The following is a 20,013-nucleotide window of genomic DNA, read 5'->3' as shown; positions in this document are numbered from 1 at the left end:
GCAACTACCATTTACACCTACTGACAGATTTCACACGATGCCTTTCATTTTTTAATCTTTTTTTCCCCAGTGCCGTCCTCCTACTTCCAACAACCTATCACCCAATATTAATAGTGTTCATTCAATGGATACTCACTGTTGATGCTCACTGTGTGCAAGGAACTCTGCTAAGTAGTGTTTACTTCACTCTACTTTGAATGGGAGTGAGAGCTGGAGAAGGGATAGAAGTAGAAGCCATGCCTCTCCAGTGTAAAATTTTTCCATGAGGAAAGGAAATAGCATTTTCTTCCTTAAGGAGTTTAAAATGGGCTTCTTGCCATATGAAAATAGTGAGAACGGAACATAATAGGATGCAGAACTTCTAGAGAAAACGAAATGTTTAAAATGTCAATTAAACTTTTCTCTAATCTCTTTAGGAACATGGCCAAAGAATGAGTCTGTAATCCACCATAGCAGATAACAAGATGGCCATGAGCATGTAGCATCATAGTTTTCAAAAATGCTGTCAGACTCAAATAGCCATACTGATCAGTCCGACACTGAATGTGAACTTGTTGTGTTGTGTTTCACATTTTTGTGATGCATTTTTAAACTATTCTACTTAGATCTGAAAGGGGACGTGGAGAGCTCAGCTAGGGTTAATAGAAGACCACACAGGTGGTGGTGACAGGGTAGGGAGTCTATTTAGGGAGTCTGAATGAACCAGGACAATTTTCACATGAGGAAAACTGGAGACCATTTAAATAACAACTTTCAGAAATATGAAAATATAAACAAATGCAAATGGCTGTAGTCATAACCTGAAAGAAGAGTTTCTTTTCAGCCTTTTTAAATATTAGGATGGGTTGTAAGTTATTTTTATGAGAGTAAAAAATGTTGGGGAGAAAACACTGGAATAATGTATCTTAGAAGATAACACGTGGAGTGGAGAAAAAACCTCTTGAGATGTCTTGCCACTCTGTAACTCTGTGTTACCTTGATTACATAGGCAGGAGTACAAACCATACATGTAAAATCGGTTACATGAATTTTAGTTATGTCAAATTGGTGTCATAGGCTGAACAGAACTTTACCTTGTACATTAAAAGAATGCAAAACATTGTTTTTGAAGGAGCCAGTAGAAGTTATAATTTTTAGTGTTTTGTTAATCTAAGGACTTCACATATTTGGCCCCTTGTTAAGTACAGCTTTAAACCTAGTATAGGTTACCGTGCAATGCAGAGTTGATGGTTTCTGCCTCAAATTTCAGTCAAAGTAAACTGAGGTTTTTGTACCAACATAATTTTATGCAAAGGGTTTGAAAATTTAAAATTAGTAGGTCTGCTTACTAGTATGCATGATCCTTCAATAAATTTATTCTCTGCCTGACACAAACCATACTATACAAATGGTTGTTTCTGTTACTCATTTTTTAAAAAAATACAATGTCCTTATCTTAACAGTGGAAAACAGTGACATCCGGTAAAACTAGGGAACCGTGCTTCATAGTGTAGACACCAAATAGTTGGATAAGCACTGAGCTATATCCCTGAACCCCATGGAACGAAATTTGGGGACTACTTTTAGTGTTTACTGAGAGCAATAGTGTCTGTCTGTCATGGAGTAATGGTGTAATACAGTGACTGTTATCTAATTCAGATTGGTTTTATTAGGATAATCTCTACTCTAGGCTGTAAGTCTGAGTGAGGGGAAGATACCATGGTATGGGCAGATGAAAATGTGCAGACATCGTGACCAGCTGAGTTTTGAGAAGAGCAAGTGTTTTGATAGTTGTGGCTCATCTCCTTAAAACAGTTTGTCCTCCAATTATGTTGCAATTTAGGCACAAATTATCAGCGGGGAATTGGATAGAGAAAGCTGAGCATACCACCACTTAGCCAGCACCAGAGATTCGGTGTTTTATTTCTTTTGTTCTGAATCTTCGTCAAGGCTGTGCTGTGGAAAGACTCCCCCAGGGATTTTTCTTAGGAAGAAATCATTTAACACAAGTAGCATCATTTATTTCAGGAATGATTCATAGGCTGCTACCTAAATACTAATGATGTGCATAACAATGCGTTTCACCTTGGAATCTGCACAGAAGTCACAGAGATGCTGGCTTTTTGTATGAGAGAAGCTGCTCTTTACCACATAGCAGGATTTGGTAGTCAGGTGGGCCTGCTTATTCTTTTTTTATTTCCCTACATTGCCTTAAATGACCCTGGATCTAAAAAAATAAAAAGAGAGATAGCAAAAAAAGAGAGTAGGGTGGGTGAAATATTGCTAGTCACAGTCACCAGTACATACACCAAATAGGTGATTCTTTCTGGTGGGAATGGAGATGTCATATGGCCCGAGTTTGCGTTAAAACTCTCAGTAGGGCCACCCTACCAGGTACTTTGAAGAATGCAGGCATAGTCTTTCATTTTCAGGTTATTTACAGTCTGATAGATACGATAGCATATACAGATAAATAAAAATACAAAGAATTGTCTTTATTTTTCTGACATATACAAAATACGATGTTCAATAAGCAGTGGCCACCAATCCATTAGGCGTTGCAGTACGAACATGTCTGGGACTTGGTGACTGACCTTAAGGATTTTGGTGTAGAGAGTCAACTGCAGTGAAGAGTGGGTTAGACTATCCCTTTTCTCTCTGTTTTTACTACCACCATCTGGTCTACCCGCAAGCACCTCTCTCCTAGGTTATTGCAGTAGAAGTTACAAAAGGGTTTCCCTGCTTTTATGCCCACTCCTGCCTGAACTATTTGACCTGCAGCAGTTGGACAATGTTTTTTAAAATGCAAGTCAGATCCTGTGACACTCCTGCTTCATGTTTACAAAGCCTTGTTCACCAGGGTCTTCGTAATCTGTGCTTGCTTTCATCTCTGACACCATGTATAGATATGGCAGTTTATACATTATCCTACTGAGGGATGTTTGGGTTGTTTCCAGCATTTGGCTATTACAAATAAATCTGCTCCGAACATTTGTATACAAGCCAACACTTAGTATTGTTAGTATTTTTAATTTAATTTTAATAATAGGTGTGTAATATCTTATTGTGGTTTTAATTTGCATCTCCCTAATGACTAGTAATGTTGCACATCCTTCTATGTGCTTATTTTCCATCCATATCTTCTTTAGTGAAGTGCTTAGTGAAGTTTTAAATCTTTTGCTTATTATTTTGCCTTTCTTTTATTAAGTTTTGAGAGTTTCTAAATGTATATTCTTGATGTAAGTCTTTTGTTGTTGTGTGTGTGTGTGTGTGTGTGTATGTGTGTGTGTGTGTGTGTGTGTGTGTGTGTGTGTGTGTGTTCAGACAGTCTCACTCTGTCTCCCAAGCCGAAGTGCAGTGGCATGATCTCAGCTCACTGCAACCTCTGCCTCTCGGGCTCAAGCAATCCTCCCACCTCAGCCTCTTGAGTAGCTGGAACAATAGCCACGTGCCACCACATCCAGCTAGTTCTAGTATTTTTTATAGAGATGGGGTTTCACCCTGTTGCCCAGGCTGGTTCCAAACTCCTGGGCTCAAGCAATCTCTTCCCAAAGTGTTAGGACTATAGGCATGAGCTACTGTGCCTGCCAGATACAAGTTTATCAGATAAGATTTGCAAATATTTTCTCACAGTTTGTGCCTTGTCTTTTGATGATCTTCAAGAGCACAGTTTTTCATGAAGTCCTACTGATTAACTTTTTCTTTCATAAATTGTGCTTTTAGTGCTATATATAGGAAATCTTTGCCATAACCCAAGGTCATAATGATTTTCTTCTTTGTTTTCTTTTAAAAGTTTTGTTGTTTTAGGCCTTCATATTTAGATGTATCACCTATTTTGATTTAATTTTTGTGTATGGTACAAAGTATGAACTGAAGTTCCTCTTTGTACATGTGGATATCCAGTTGCTCCAGTATTATTTGTTGAAAAGACTGTCCTTTCTCCACATCATTGCCATTGCACTTTTATTGAAAACCAGTTTTCTATATATGTACAGGTCTTTCCAGCCTCTATTCTGTTCCATTGATCTGTGTGTCTGTCTTGATGCCAGAATTACATTGTCCTGATTAGTTTAGTGTCTTGGTCCATTTGTGCTTCTGTGACAAAATACCTGAGACTAGGCAATTATAAACCACAGACATTTTTTTCTCACAGTCCTGGAGGTGCTGATCAAGATCAAAACACTGGCACTGGCAGGTTCAGCATCTGCTCAGCGCCAGGTCTGTGCTTACAGGAAGTGCCTGATGCCGCATCCTCCACAGAAATGAATGGTGTGTTCTCACATGGCAGAAGAGCAAAAGGGCCAAGCTAGTTCCCAGGTCTCTTTAAGAAGGCACTAAATTCATTTGTGAGGGTGGAGTTCTCATGGCCTGATCTCTTCCTAAAGAGCCCACCTCTCAATACTGTTGTACTGGGGATTAAGTTTTAACATGAATTTTGCAGAGTACACAGATATCAACCATATTACATTTAGTTTTACAACAATTCTTGTAATTGGATAGTGTAAGTCTTCCAACTTTTTTTTCCAAAGTTGTTTTTGCTCTTCTCATACTCCACAAAAAAAAAAAAAGCCTACTGGAATTTTGATTGAGATAGCATTAAATCTATAAATCAAATTACGGAGAATTGATGTCTTAATAATATTGAGTCTTCTAACTCATTACCATGGTATTCTGTCCACTAGAATCTGTAGCGGATTCAAGTAGACAGACATACCATGGTAGTTTGAGGATTATTACCATCTTAACAATATTAAGTCCTCCAATCCTTGAACATGAGGTGTTTTTACATTTTTATAAGTCTTCAATTTCTTTCAACAATGTCCTGTAGTTTTCAATGTAAGAGTCTTACATTTCTTTGGTTAAATATATGCCTAAGTATTTTATTCTTTTTAATATTCTCATAAATGGAATTGTTTTCTTTGTTGCCTTCTTATTAGCCATGGTCCTCCAGAAACAGAACTAATAGAATGTGTGTGTATATGTGTGTGTGTGTGTGTATATATATATATATATATATATATATATATATGCATATACACATACACATATGTATATATATGTATACACATACAAATACACATATACATACACACATCTATATACATACATATATATAAAACAGAGAGAGATTTATTTATTTTAAGGAATTGGCTGACATGATCATGGAGATTGGGAAGTCCTAAATTTGCAAGCTGAACTGGCAGGCTGAAGGCCCAAGAAAGAGCCAGTATTGCAGTACAAGTCCAAAGCCCTTTTACCAGCAAGATTTCTTCTTGCTTCAGGAGGTCAGTCTGTTATTATATTCAGATCTTCAACTGATTGGATGAGACCTACCCACATCAAGGAGGGCAATCTTCTTTAAAGTCTACAGCTTTAAATGTTAAGCTCATCCAAAGTCACTCTCATCAAACCGTCTAGAATAACAAATAACTACGTATCTGGGCACTGTAGGCCAACCAAGTTGATATCTCTATTACAACTGTGACTCTCTTTTATTATTTTAGTGGTTTATTTTAGTTATTTTAGGGTTTATAACATATATCTTTCTCATACCCTACCTTCAAGTGATATACTACTTCACATATGGTATGAGAACCGTCCAATAGTCCACTTCCATTTCTGCCATCCCAAATTTTGCTACTGTTGCTATATATTTTACTTTTTCATACTTTATAAACTCAATACTACATCATTTCCATACCACATTTGTTGTACAGGACTAGAGCATTGCTCATCTAGGGCTAATTATTCCTCATTAATGAAGCAGGACCTTTCTGTGTACTCTACTAAGCGCCCCAGGAATCTTGAGGTTTTTTTCAGTCTGGATAATGGAAATAGGCACTATTACTGCCCTGTGTGTCTGTATCCTCTACTCATTTCGAGTGATTATTTTTTGAACTTCAGGTAGTTTCCTCGTGAACATATGGTGGGAATTACTCAGCTGAATTGTCTTAGGCAAATCTCTGCAGATCTCTACAGTTTTTCTCTGTATCTCTTTTCTCTAGTACTCTGTTTTGAGAATTTTAGCCACCTTGGTATCCCTGGGTTCTTAGTACTCTAACTCAGGGAATCTGCCAGTCTCTTCCTGGATTCTTCCTTCCTGTGCCACAGCCTGGAAACTCTCTCAAAGCAGTAAACCAGTGCAATTGTAGGGCTGGCCTTATTCATTTCCCATCTCTCATGGGAATTCATTGCTTGATATACAACAACTTAGAAACCATTGTTTGATACATTTTGTTGATTTTTGGTTATTTCAGGCAGGAAGGTAGACATAGCACTTAATCCGGATTGGATGTAGCCACAGGGTTAGAATTGTTGGGTCATAAAATATATACATGTTTAGCTTTCATAGATGCTGTCTAGAGTTTAAAAAATTAAAAATTAAAATAAATTCAGCTAATTTTGATTTTAGATAATTTTTATACTGTAATTAACCTGGGTTTTAACTCATATTGCTGGATTTTGCTCCCTAACCTAACACAGTAGAGAGAGAAGGTGGCAAGTTCTTAGTGATACCATGCACTTTTTTTTAGAAATTCAGTGCTGTATCCTTCATTACACTGTATGATTAAAAGTACTGAGGAACGGGTGGTGGTGGTGGTGGTGGTGGTGATGGTGAAGAGGGAGGAGAGCCAAGAGAGCAGATAAATCTGCCTTTGCTTGTCTGATAGCAGTAATTATATTTGACAGCTTATGCTTGCCAAGTAATAACAGCTTTGATTTTTCCAAAAACCTAGTGATATTATATGTTTAGTATCTAGCTCATTTAAAAATTCTCCCTCTGTTACTCTTTCTCCTTCAAATTTGAGTCCCTTTTTTTCCTTTGGAATGGCCTCCTCATATTAAAGGAGATCCACATGCACAGGAAATCCTTCCGTGGTTCTTTTAGACTTAATCTATATGTTAAAAGGGTAAGCTCGGCAGCAGGTGCATGGTATCACAGACCATAGTCACAGGCCCTCCCCTCGCCCTCTTCCTTAGCTGCAGAAATGCTTCCATCTCTTCTCATTGTAAATGATTTTTTTTTTTTTGTTCTAAGTGCTTTTTAGGAGTTTTTAGCAGCTTTTCTAGGTAAAATATTTATTGAATTTCTACCATGTATGACATTTTCCTGAAGAGAATTGCTGCTTGCCCTACACTTTTCAGTATCTAATGGATAATGTTAAAAGAAAGCATAACATTAAATAAATCTCTTTTTCAAGTTTTTATTTTCAGCCTTTGAGCTTCTTTTGGAGAAACTTAATACATTCTTGAGTCAGGTGGCTGCTTCTTTGAAGCCTTTGTTTTTTGATACTCTGTAAATCTCGCCTAAGAATAGATCAAAAATGATGTTTACATCTGTTTCTAGAATTGAGGAAGTAAGAACAGAATAAGACTTTATGACTGTAGTTAACCCCTTCCGTCATCTTCCTTGTTTAATACCATAGGTGGAATTGGATATAATCCCTTTCAGAAACCATCAGTTGTCACAACTCTGGGCATTTACTCTCTTGCTCAGACCTGTTTGTTTGTTTGTTTCACAGTTATATTACATTAAACAGACATGTTATATAAACTTTCCATATAAAATATAACTATTAGTTTGCAATAGCTAGTATTAACCAGGTTTTATGATTCATTATATGTGTTCCCTTTATCCAAAATGCATGCATGTTTATTTTCTCTGCAGATCTATGGAAAAATGTCTAAAGAAGTTAAAAAATCAAACACAATAGGAAATCTTGGGTTGTTGAATCTCCCTGAAAATATATTTTCAAGGAGCCTGAAACAAACAGAGTTACTTAAGAGAGGTGCTGCTAGAATAAGAATCGCAGGAAAACAGATTGTTGTAAGGTGTTTTAACCCCTGAATTCCTCTCCTTCTAGTCTCTTGATATTTCTTGATAATAACTTCTTGGTTATTGTCTTTACTCTTACTTGTAGTTCTTGGAATATGCCTCTTTTCCAATAAGAAAAGGTTCAAGTTCCTTAAAACTGTGGCTGAATTTTGAAACTGAACAATTGAACCTAAACTAAGTTCATGATTTCTTGTGGGCACAGGAACTGTTCTTCCTTTTGTTGAGGAGCCATTGAAGACATCAAAGAAACAACCACCTGACACAAGAATGTACTAAATTCTTCACAAGAAGCTCAAAGGCCAAAAATAAATACTTGAAAAATCTTTCATTCCCTTACTGATTTATACATGCATACATCAGTTAGCACTCTGTATCCATTATAATACAACCATATTGTGGTCCTAATCTGGGGAGGGCAGTGGGAAACTCAAGCCTTCGAGGGGTTAAGGTTTTGATTTTAAGGTTAAAATGTAATAGTCTAGGACTACTTGTCATTTACTTGAAAAAGAGTATCCTTTCAAAATAAAAATCTACATTTTTTACATTTAATAAAATTATCAACAGACTAAAGAAGGTTTAAAATTAAATGGGACTAGATTTTTAAAGTACTAACTAGATCTCAAATGAGCCTGTGGCATTGAAGTTGCACATTCCAAAAGTAATGCCACTTCCTTATTGGCATGTGGAAGTATTAAAACCAGCTAGTACCTCCTGCAAAGTTGGTTTAGGCCAGGCACTTGCTCTATTATTGCATAGTTGTTAACCACGCTGGACATGGTGCTGTGCCTTCATATTAAAGCAGCCCCTACAGAATTTTTTAGCAAGATGTTTTTTTTTATTTTTCTCCTTCTACTGAAAGACTTACCAAATTTCTGTACAAAGGAAGACATTTCCATAAAGGGGTTCCTTTTTGGTATCCCTTTTGGAGAAATTTCCTAGACTTTCCATTATCACTTCTTCTTCCACTTTTGGAGAGGAGAATGTGATATATAGTTGGATACCTAGGAACTAGTGATACTAAGGAACTAGTGATTCAAAATAAGGAAACTTTTGTCTGGAAAACTTCTTTCTTTGTGATTATCTTTTCAACAGACTGAGGAAATCTGCTTCCCAAATCACTATGCACTGATTTTCTTGTTTCCTTTCACCTTTAGGGTTAATGGAGCAGGACTGTTTAAGGACATCCTACATTTTTCCCCAGTGCTTGGGTATGCATGATTGAAATACCAATATTTTTGTTGTTGCTGTTCTTTTGGAAAAAAAAAAAAAGAAAGAAACAGACCTTCCTTAAAACATACAGATTTAAGTCGGGCATGGTGGCTCACACCTGTAATCTTAACACTTTAGGAGGACAAGGTAGAAAGATCGCTGAAGCCCAGGTATTTGAGACCAGCCTAGATAATATAGACCCTATCTCTACAAAAAAAAATTTAAAAATTAGCTGGGTACAGTGGCACACACCTATTGTAGTCTCAGCTATTTGAGAAGCTGATGAAGAAGGACTGCTTTTGCTCAGGAGATTGAGGCTGCAGTGAGTCATGATTGCACCACTGCACTCCAGCATAGGTGACAGACCAAGACCTGTCTCAAAAACAAAACAGAACAAAAATCATACAGATTTAAGAATACCGTGTCAGACCCCCTTGGGTTCTATTGGGAATCTGGCCAGAGAACCAGATTCTAAGATGGGATGGAAGAAACAGAAGAAAGAGAAGCGGAGGGCCCCAGAGACAAACTTGACGGTTGCCTAAGTCGGTTTGGTTTGCAACTCTGGGTTACACAGCCTGTGGAGTCTAAACATTTACTATATCCCCAAATTATAACACACTGAGAAATAGTGTGAGAAGCAGAAGATCAATCGTGTGTGGAGAGCACCATGCTCCATTTCCCACTAACTATAGCAGAGAGGATGCTTCCCTGCTCTGAAAGCATTTAAGGTAACAAATATGTTTGCTTTTATGCTTTATAAACATTCAGCCATCTTACCTGATAAAATTGCTGATGCAGCAGCCTCAGACCTGGTATTTGTTTCTCACGTATATTGTGAAATCCACCTAGAATTATCATACACTAAAGCTTTGGAAGAGTGATAAGGAAACTAGCCCCAGATAATTATTTCTCACCCTGGCCACATAGCCTGTTCTGTCACCACAGCAGCACCAAGAAGCCACGCTCAGTGTTGCCTTTATTTCCTGAACCCTCATTTCGGAAGCTTGCTTTTTTTTTTTCTTCCCTTTGTTAGTCACCTCTGGCACAGTCACACTGCAGCCCTGTTAAGATTCTATGTGAATACGTTTTTTTCCTCCAGATTGTTTATTTTTCATCAATACTCTTGTTGAAATCAAAATGTCTGCTGGTTAGACTCTAGCAAAGCAGAGAGCTGAGGCACACCACAAAACACGGACCTTCACTTAACTGTAAGGTCTTAATAGGGCTGTGCATGATGAAAGTTGAAGGCATCTTAGGTATGTAGGTGTGGTAAATTCTGCTTTTTAGCCACCCTGAACATCAAACTATAGATATTGGGGGTGCAATTTTTTTTTCTTTCACCCCTTTTCTTTTTTCTTTTTTTTTTCTTTTTTGAGAAATGGCCACATAAAGTTATAAGATAATTCAAGTTCAATGTTTATAGTAAATGTATAAAAATATATAAAAAGATGTTATTCAGCTATCTCAAATATGAGATAGTTGAGGATATAGAAGTGGTAATTATCTTTTTTATTTATTATTTGATTTAAAATAGTATTTTAAGGCTATTTATTTTGAATAGATAATTTGTCTCAGGCTACACTGAATTTTATTTTTAGAATAGTTGAGGGATTATGCTGTGAATATTGAGAGTATAGGTGTAGGAGTGTGGTTTTTTGGAAAAAGTGGTCTTTCAGTCACTGGACTTTGAAACAGAGGATCTGCCTCTGGATCTTAGCAGTATACAGTCTCTTCTCCCATTTTATATAACATGCAAATGACTTGTCTTTCTTTCTTTCCTCACTGGTCTTTGTTCCCTCTTCTACCAGTTCTACCTTCCTGACTTGTTGCAAGACCAAGTTTGATATGACATGTCTTTGTTATTTGCTGGCTTATTGGTTTTTAATTAAATAGAATTTTCTGATTGGGCACAGGCAAGGTCAGTGGTCTCCACCCTTTGATTAGAGCAAGTCATCGAATTTTGTTTTTATAAAATGTCTCATGGAGGGGCCATTTTTAAAAAGAGCTCTTTAGACCATTAGTTCATGAGACAGAGATGTTACTCCACTTGGGTAGTAATGGCAGTGATAGTCTGGAAATTCTGGACATAACAGTTTGTATCATGCTTCCTAACCAAAGCTGAGATGTAGTAGCAAGTCTACATGAAAGTCAAAGAGGAGGCACGAAGCCATGAAAACTATGTTGTTTTTTCAGAGCTAATAACAAAGCGACCTGAATCTGGTTGCCCCATGCTTCTGCCTGCCTCAGATATGTATGCAGTAAGCGGGCAAATTGGCTGCTTCTGAGTGGTCTGCAGTATTACCTGGGAGTCGTGCTCACCCTACTCTGTTATATGCTCCTGTGCTGGTCTCTTCCTTGTGAATGTTGAAGACATAATAGAAATTCCCTGGTTATCTGTCCTTTAAAGTTATTCAAAATCATGACTTTGAGAGTCTCTGGCGTACAGCTCTATGATGTTACTTACTGATCCAGGTAATTTGGTTGCATTTTCCAGGGTGTTCTGCCAATTAGCTTCCCTTTGGAAGGAGAAGGTAAATTGCAGTTTTTCACTAGACATCTGGATTTTGTGTGACTGGCTTATTTTTTATCAGCTATTGACCCCCAAAACACCAAAACGATGAAATAGTTAAAACATGTTTCCTTCAAGTATGTACTCAAAAAGTCTGGCAATGGTGCATGTGTGCAAGTGTTTTGATATCGAAAGGGGAAAGTCTTCATTTAACTCTATACAATGTGTATATAATAATATAATTTTAAGGCACCTGCCTCAAAATAGAAACTAGGATGCTGGAGATAATAACAATAAACAAAAATTAAACCAAACTGGGCTCAGTGCCCAGGAAAACTAGCCAGACTCCAAGAACTGGGCAAGGAATAAACTAACAGGGGAGAAAGGCAGGAATGAATAGAGTTGCAACTGCCTCCATTAAAAATGACTGCTCTGCAGTGTGATTGTGGTTGAGGAATTCCATGGGAACATTTGTCATAATAGTTGGGGTTCCTGTGTGCCTCATTTCAATGACAAACTTCCAATGGAACATACCTTCCTAAGATGTGAATCTTAAAACATGCTAGTGATCTTGCTTTGTGTTTGAGCTTTTAAAATGCTGTAAATTACTTGGAAACAAATGGACCAGAATTGAAAATAGGAGCCCATAGCAACTTTCAAGTTGGAAAGAAAGCCTTCATGTTTCCCAGGCTTAAATGTTGTATGATTTACATAAACACAGGAGGAAATTCTCTTTGTGTGTTTAGGGGGTGTGTCTAATACAGGAACCCATGTTTTCCTGTTATTGAAAAGCCTTCTTTAATGTTTTAAGCACATTTGAAGACCTGCCTATATTCCAGGTGTATTGTTTTCTTTAACATTAAAACATCATACGAGCAAGTCACAGTCATCAGAGAAATCTGTTAGTTCTCCCATTTGTATCATAGGAGACACAAGAAATAAATGAATCAGATTCAATAGATAAAGTACTGGACAGACTGTTAATACTGCATGAATTCAGTTAGAGGGAATGGTTGTTCCTACTTGTGAATAAAAGAATCTAAAATTTCATCTGATTGTGAGTGTTAAGAGGATGATGACCTGTTAATCATAAAAGTAAATGTAATTGGTATGAAATATTCAGAAGCTTTTAGCAAATATAACTGAAATAATGGGTGATAGAAAACCAAAACATTATTTGAAGTTCAAAACCAATATTTGCTAAATTCTGGTTGGAGGCAGAGAGAGTAGATAGTACTAAGGTGACAAAGGTGGTTTTCAGTGCTGGGAAAGTAAGATTCTCACCAGATCTTAAGGCAGTAGCCACCTTTCATTCTTTTCTCTGGGTCTCTGCTCTCCTGCGTTAATGACCCCAGATAATGAAATTGCAATAAGCTATGAAATGCATGAAAGTAGAGTCTTCCTACTCACCAACCATGATTGGAGCAAGTACTTTCTGTCCTTCATCCCTTAAGAATTCTTTTTGCCAACAGTGTAAAAGTGTTCCCATTTCTCCACATCCTCTCCAGCATCTGTTGTCTCCAGATTTTTTAATGATCGCCATTCTAACTGGCGTGAGATGGTATCTCAATGTGGTTTTGATTTGCATTTCTCTAATGACCAGTGATGATGAGCATTTTTTCATGTTTGTTGGCCACATAAATGTCTTCTTTTGAAAAGTGTCTGTTCATATCCTTCACCCACTTTTGGATGGGGTTGTTTGTTTTTTTCTTGTAAATCTGCTTTAGTTCTTTGTCGATTCTGGATATTAGCCCTTTGTCAGATGGATAGCTTGCAAAAAAATTTTTACCATTCTGTTGGTTGCAAGTTCACTCTAATGACTGTTTCTTTTACTGTGCAGAAGCTCTTAAGTTTAATTAGATTCTATTTGGTGGGAGTGTAAATTAGTTCAACCATTGTGGAAGACAGTGTGGCGATTCCTCAAGGACCTAGAAATAGAAATTCCATTTGACCCAGCAATCCCATTACTGGGTATATACCCAAAGGATTAGAAATCATTCTATTATCAAGACATATGCACATGTATGTTCATTGCAGCACTGTTTACAATAGCAAAGACCGGGAACTAACCCAAATGCCCATCAATGATAGACTGGATGAAGAAAATGTGGCACATGTACACCATGGAATACTATGCACCCATAAAAAATGAGGAGTTCATGTTCTTTGTAGAGACATGGATGAATCTGGAAACCATCATTCTCAGCAAACTGACACAACAACAGAAAACAAAGCACCACATGTTCTCACTCATAGGTGGATGTTGAACAATGAGAACACATGGACACAGGGAGGAGAGCATCACACACTGGGGTCTGTTGGTGGTGGAGGGCTAGGAAAGGAATAGCAGGGGGTGGGGAGTTTGGGGAGGGATAACACTGGAAGAAATGCCAGATATAGGTGACAGTGGGATGGAGGCAGCAAACCATCATGGCATGTGTGTACCTATGCAGCAATCCTGCATGATCTGCACATGTACCCCAGAACTTAAAGTATTAAAAAAAAAAAGAATTCTTTTTGCCATCTGTTGAGCATCTGCATAGTTATTTAAAAGTGTGGAATCTGTGTGGTGATTTGAAAGAAAGAAAGAACATGCCACAGATGCATTGTCTTCAGCAAGTCGGTAATTAAGATCATATTCATTATAGGCAATAGTGATTTCTACTTTCCCCAGTTCCTTTCTATTTAATTTACCAGTTCCTACAACCAGGGTTCAGGAGAAGCTTTTTTTTTGAGACAGAGTCTTGCTCCATCACCAGGCGCCAGGCTGGAGTGCAATGGCGCGACCTCGGCTCACTGCAACCTCCACCTCCTGGGTTCAAGCAATTCTCCTGCCTCAGCCTCCTGAGTAGCTGGGACTACAGGCGCGTGCCACCACACCCAGCTAATTATTTTGTATTTTTAGTAGAGACGGGGTTTCACCATGTTGGCCAGGATGGTCTCGATCACTTGACCTCGTGATCCGCTCGCCTTGGCCTCCCAAAGTTCTGGGGTTACAGGCATGAGCCACCGTGCCTGGCCTCAGGAGAAGCTTTTAGGAAAGTCCTTTAAAGCACATTAATTACTTTCTACCCTTAAGTCTCCAAGTCACAAAGTAGACAGATGTAGAAAAATCAGAGTGCCTCTCCTGTGCCTGATACTTCACATCAGTCTGAGACATGATACTGTCCATCTTTAGCACAGAAAGGCTTGGGGGAAGAATTCGCTGAGGCTGAAAGGAGAAATTGTCCTTTTCCTGCAAGTGTGGAGGTGTGCCCAGAACACCAGATTCAGTCATAATTAGATGCAAACTAAATACAAACTGGACAGTATTAGAGAACCAAATAGTTTGGGGTTTTTGTTAACTCCTCATCACTGAAACCTGAGATATTTATACTAGGCTATAAAACTAGAAATATACCTTGCAGTTCTCTAGGGGAGCCAATTGCCTTCATTTCCTTTCAAATTCAGCCTTTCCTAGTGAACCCTACCTGATGCCTGTCAGCACTGTATCCTTCTTTTCCTGCAAGCTGTAATTGTGCACTTATAGCCTCCATTAACGGTACTTGGTGTTATTCACTTAAGTCATTTTCAGTTTGAATGGATAAAGACATAAATGAAACAGCCCTTACAATTATAATTATATCGTAAACTGCTTGAGAGTGGAGATTATAATATCTGTTTCCTGTATGTTCACCCCTAACCAAAGGTGCACATATTCATTCATATTCCCTCCTTTCCCCCCTCCGCCTGTTTCTCTGCTGTTGTGCATCTGCACAGTAAGTGTCATGTGGAAACAGCACTGGATGTGAAAACAAACCTCTGACTTTGAGATCCACTAATCTGAGTGATATTTCTTGGCAGTGACAAACAAGAAACCCACACAGGCGTCCATTACAAAGGTCAAACAGTTTGAAGGCTCCACATCATTTGTTCGGAGATCACAGTGGATGCTCGAGCAGCTTCGCCAGGTTAATGGTATTGATCCTAACGGGGTGAGTGAATTGTCCAATGCTGAGCAAAGGCATTCTTTTCACAAGATGACTCTGATTGACCTCGGTAGTGGTGATTTGAATCATTCTTAAAAAGACTATTTCTCTATTTCAATTATGTGATTAAAACTTTCTGATGCATACTCCCTTCTTATGGAAAATTATAAATCTCTTCATCATCTCTTCCTCTCTTTAATAGAGGAACCTAAGAGAATGCATATTGAAGAAATGTGACCTCCGATAACATTGATCAGCAAAGTATGAAGATCAGAGTACAGATAATCATACCCATGCTTATTAATATGAAAAACAAAAGGTTTACCAAAACCTCATTTACCTCCTAATGCCATCAATGACAAGGTGTATATACCAAAAATCAAGCAAATGAATGCTATTTTTAAGTATGTATTGTGATTCTGTTGCATTTAATAGGAGAAACATTTTATGGCATAGTTATCTACATAAAGTACATTCCCATTGCTCACATGCACACCTAACAAAACGTTAATAATGAAGAATAATAAAATATAAATTGTTACTATAGACTAAAATAGCAAGACGGAAGCTTTTCCTAATGTTTAGGGGCCAGATTGATACAGGTCATTGCTGAGAACTTAAAGGAATCCCTTTTCCAGGAAATTGAGAAGACAATACATGGTCTGAACTCTGACATTTGTCAGTGTTTAATTAGGCTTTCTCAATTAGTTTCCTAGGAACATTTATCAATACTGTAAGAACTGGGGTTTGCTTCACAAACAGAGAAATATGGATGCTCCATACACTTGGATAAAGAAGAGCCTTATGTTTGCAATCAAAGTCTTTGTTTTAGCCTTAGAAATCTTTTGACAGAAGTAAGCTAGAAACAGCAGTTTTTATAGATTGAGATCAGTAGTTGTTTCATTGTCTTTTCCAGGATTCTGCAGAGTTTGATTTGTTGTTTGAAAATGCTTTTGACCAGTGGGTAGCCAGCACAGCATCAGAAAAATGCACCTTCTTCCAGATCCTTCACCATACCTGCCAAAGGTACCTCACAGACAGGAAGCCAGAGTTTATTAACTGCCAATCCAAAATTATGGGAGGTAAGTGGACATTTGTGTGACTTTAGTCGTCCTGCTTCTTTAGGCTCATCCTGCTTCTTTACATAAGAAGTTAGGTGTTCAAGGCCGAGCACGGTGGCTCACGCCTGTAATCCCAGCACTTTGGGAGGCCGAGGCGGGTGAATCACAAGGTCAAGAGATCGAGACCATCCTGGTCAACATGGTGAAACCCCGTCTCTACTAAAAATAGAAAAAAAAAAAAAAAATTAGCTGGGCATGGTGGCGCGTACTTGTAGTCCCAGCTACTCAGGAGGCTGAGGCAGGAGAATTGCCTGAACTCAGGAGGCGGAGGTTGCGGTGAGCCGAGATGGCGCCATTGCACTCCAGCCTGGGTAACAAGAGCGAAACTCTGTCTCAAAAAAAAAAAAAAAAGAAGTTAGGTGTTCAACAACATAATTAAAGACAAAAACAAAAGAAGAATCAAAATGCTCAGAGCTAGACAACATGAGAACCATTCCAGGGAGTTTATTGTATGGTAAATCTAGACACAAAGATATGCTTTCACTCTTGTCCAAAAGCTGGTCTTTTTTTAGAATCAGCCTTCTAGTTCTTCACTTAGCTAAGATTATTTGTACCATGAGAACAAAGCTGTTTCTTTATTAGAAAAACTGTTTAGATTGGTTTCTCCAATACCTTTTCATTGCAGAACACTATTTTCTGGGTTGCCTTTTCCTATTGTTTTCTCAAGATGTTTTACAAATATTAATATAAAAATTCCAACAGATGCTTTCCCTTTCTTTAAAATAGCAGCTCATGTTTATTCCTTGAATGACAGATAGAGCTGAGTTAGGATGAGTGCAGTAAGCCACTGTAAAGGGGTGAGTACCAGCAGTGGCAACATAATGAGAAACGTTTAGAGGGTGCTTAGCACATTTTTTTTTTTAGGTGGCATTTCTTTTTAGAGAATTGAAACTGTGCTAAAATTGTAAAAGCCTTGACAACTCTGTGAGTTGGGGAAGAGTGTTTTTATCATTGGTCTTTTCACTGACCTGTTCTCTTGGTTTTGAAAGACTTTTTAAAAAAATACACCAGCTTTGCCTTAATCAAATGTTAAATGAAGATCACATTAAATACATCACATCTTCTCCTTGGGCTGTGTGTGTTTCATATGAACATGTAGCAGAATCCATCTCTGTCCTAGCAACGGACACACATAATGTCATTTTGACATTAGTCACTACAAGTTGTATGGAAAACTTATTATCCAATTCTTTGGTGTTATCCACTGAGGTTTTGGCATTCCTTTTAAGTAGGAAGTTGCCTACATCATAAGAACCTTGAAAGGTCTGTCTTAGGTATCTATGCAAATTATTTTATTTCAGTTTCTCTGTTTAATCCCAGGAAAATACAAGAGTTGATAAATGGTGTGTATTTTCTCAGTTGGCCACATTCTATGGTACAAAAGTGAAAAATATTAGATGTTTAAAGGAAAGGGAATTTCAAACACTGGCCTATTTGGAAAATATAATGAGATATAGCTCTGTATCATGTCTGTGCCACCAGTGCTGTTAAAATGATTCCTGTTTTGAAAGTCCAGCTCTAAGAGACTTGGCAGAAAATTGAAGCACACCAGGCGTAGGACCACAGATGGCCACATTTTCAGTGAATAGAAAGTTGGCCAGGAAATCCCAGGTCTTCCTTATTCTTCATTAGGTGGACTTTGCTCTGCTAGCCTAGAATCACATTTGTTTTTTAATCTTCAGTTCCTGCTATGAAGCATTTTTCTCATCCTTGTCTGTATAATCAGTAGCTTACATGGCTAGCATGTAAGCACAGAATCTCTCTATAAGTAATGTGACATAATGGATTTGAAATTTCTGTTGCTCTTGGAGAAAGACTTCCCTCAAACATTCCACTTCTTCATGTTCCATCCTGGCTAGAGTGGCCAGAACAGACCCAGTGCCATAGAAACTACTGCACTTTCTCAGAATGGAAATGTGGATGGAAGCAAAAGGGCCACACACTCACTGATATTGCAAGGGAAACGAGCTACCTCCTTCATGCTAAGGTTAGGGACAGCTTTGCTGACTCCTCTTCTTCCTCCTTTAACAGATTGCACTGGGCAGTCACTCTGCTCTGTTGCCCTTAAAGCTCTCATTTGTACTCTAGGAACAGGCTTTTTCATTCATTCATTCATTCAATTACAGTTCAGTATCCGATCATACAATAAATGAGGAATAAGAACCTACTACATGCTAGTCACTGTGCTACGTCCTGGATATAGAGAATAATTCTAAATTTGGTCCCTTAGTAGACCCTAATTGCCACTACTCAAATCTCAGACTGATAAATCTCTAATTTGTTCTTCCTTTGCCTTCCTGAATATCCTCAGGCCTTCCCACACAGCTTCACCACACCACACTGCTTCTGTCTGTCATTGACCCAGCCCTTCAGCTGTCTTTCATTGCCTTGTGAACCTCAAATTTTGCAGAATTGAGATGGGAACTCGTATGTCCAATGTTTAATTGTTGGTATTTATTTATTTATTTTGAGACGGAGTTTCGCTCTTGTTACCCCAGGCGCGATCTCGGCTCACCGCAACCTCCGCCTCCTGGGTTCAGGCAATTCTCCTGCCTCAGCCTCCTGAGTAGCTGGGATTACAGGCACACGCCACCATGCCCAGCTAATTTTTTTGTGTTTTTAGTAGAGACGGGGTTTCACCGTGTTGACCGGGATGATCTCGATTTCTTGACCTCGTGATCCACCCGCCTCGGCCTCCCAAAGTGCTGGGATTACAGGCTGAGCCACCGCGCCTGGCCAATTGTTGGTATTTATATTGGATAAAGCCAAAGACTGGTTTCCTGTAGTAAGAGAAAATTAGAATAAGTTAATGAAACCAGTGTCAGAATTGCCTTTGCCTTTTGTGACCATAAGTGTGTCTCTCAGCTGCTACAGTCCTCAGTTTTCTCAGGTATTGCATGTAGAGGTTAGACTAGATGCCATATAAAATCTCTTTCAGTTCCATCATTTTGAAAGTCTTTAATTCCTAAATTATAGTTTTATTGTATAGGTTAATTGCTTCTTAACCAAAGAATCAAATTAAAGATTTAGTGCAATTAAATTTTGACAAGTCCTGGATTACTAAGGAAGGAACAAAAAGGTTTAAATTAAGCATGTAGTAATTTGTTGGCAGCACATATATCCTTGATGAATGCAGCATGTCTTAAACAGTTGCTTATCCTTGATAACTATTGTGCCAACACACCCTAATAAATTAGTATGCTGATTAGTCTTCTTTGTTGCCAGTTATCACACTTCCGAGACTTCAAAATTAGGTGCATCTGGGGCCACTACATTCTAACCTCTTTAACTTTTAGGTAGCTTCCACATCTTTAATATATGAAATCTATTGTTAATTTCACAATATCTTTGGTCTCTCCCTACAGTATGGGCTACAAGTGCTAGTTAAAG

General features: G+C 38.2%; 1 protein-coding gene across 5 annotated transcripts in view; it reads left to right on the top strand.

Moving 5' to 3' along the window:
* The window catches only part of STXBP6 (syntaxin binding protein 6), a 248,897-nt gene that overhangs the window by 177,008 nt on the left and 51,876 nt on the right, over positions 1-20,013 (top strand). For all 5 annotated transcript variants that reach the window (XM_039469268.2, XM_010334980.3, XM_074393274.1 and 2 more), the window contains 2 exons: positions 15,378-15,508; positions 16,419-16,584. In XM_039469268.2, the coding sequence (XP_039325202.1) occupies positions 15,464-15,508; positions 16,419-16,584 (211 nt within the window). In that variant the 5' untranslated portion in view covers positions 15,378-15,463. The remainder of the gene's footprint in view (positions 1-15,377; positions 15,509-16,418; positions 16,585-20,013) is intronic.

The sequence above is a fragment of the Saimiri boliviensis genome, chromosome 2, assembly GCF_048565385.1.
Source record: "Saimiri boliviensis isolate mSaiBol1 chromosome 2, mSaiBol1.pri, whole genome shotgun sequence".
Taxonomy (NCBI): Eukaryota; Metazoa; Chordata; class Mammalia; order Primates; family Cebidae; genus Saimiri; species Saimiri boliviensis.
This window is presented reverse-complemented; position numbering and strand designations above follow the sequence as displayed.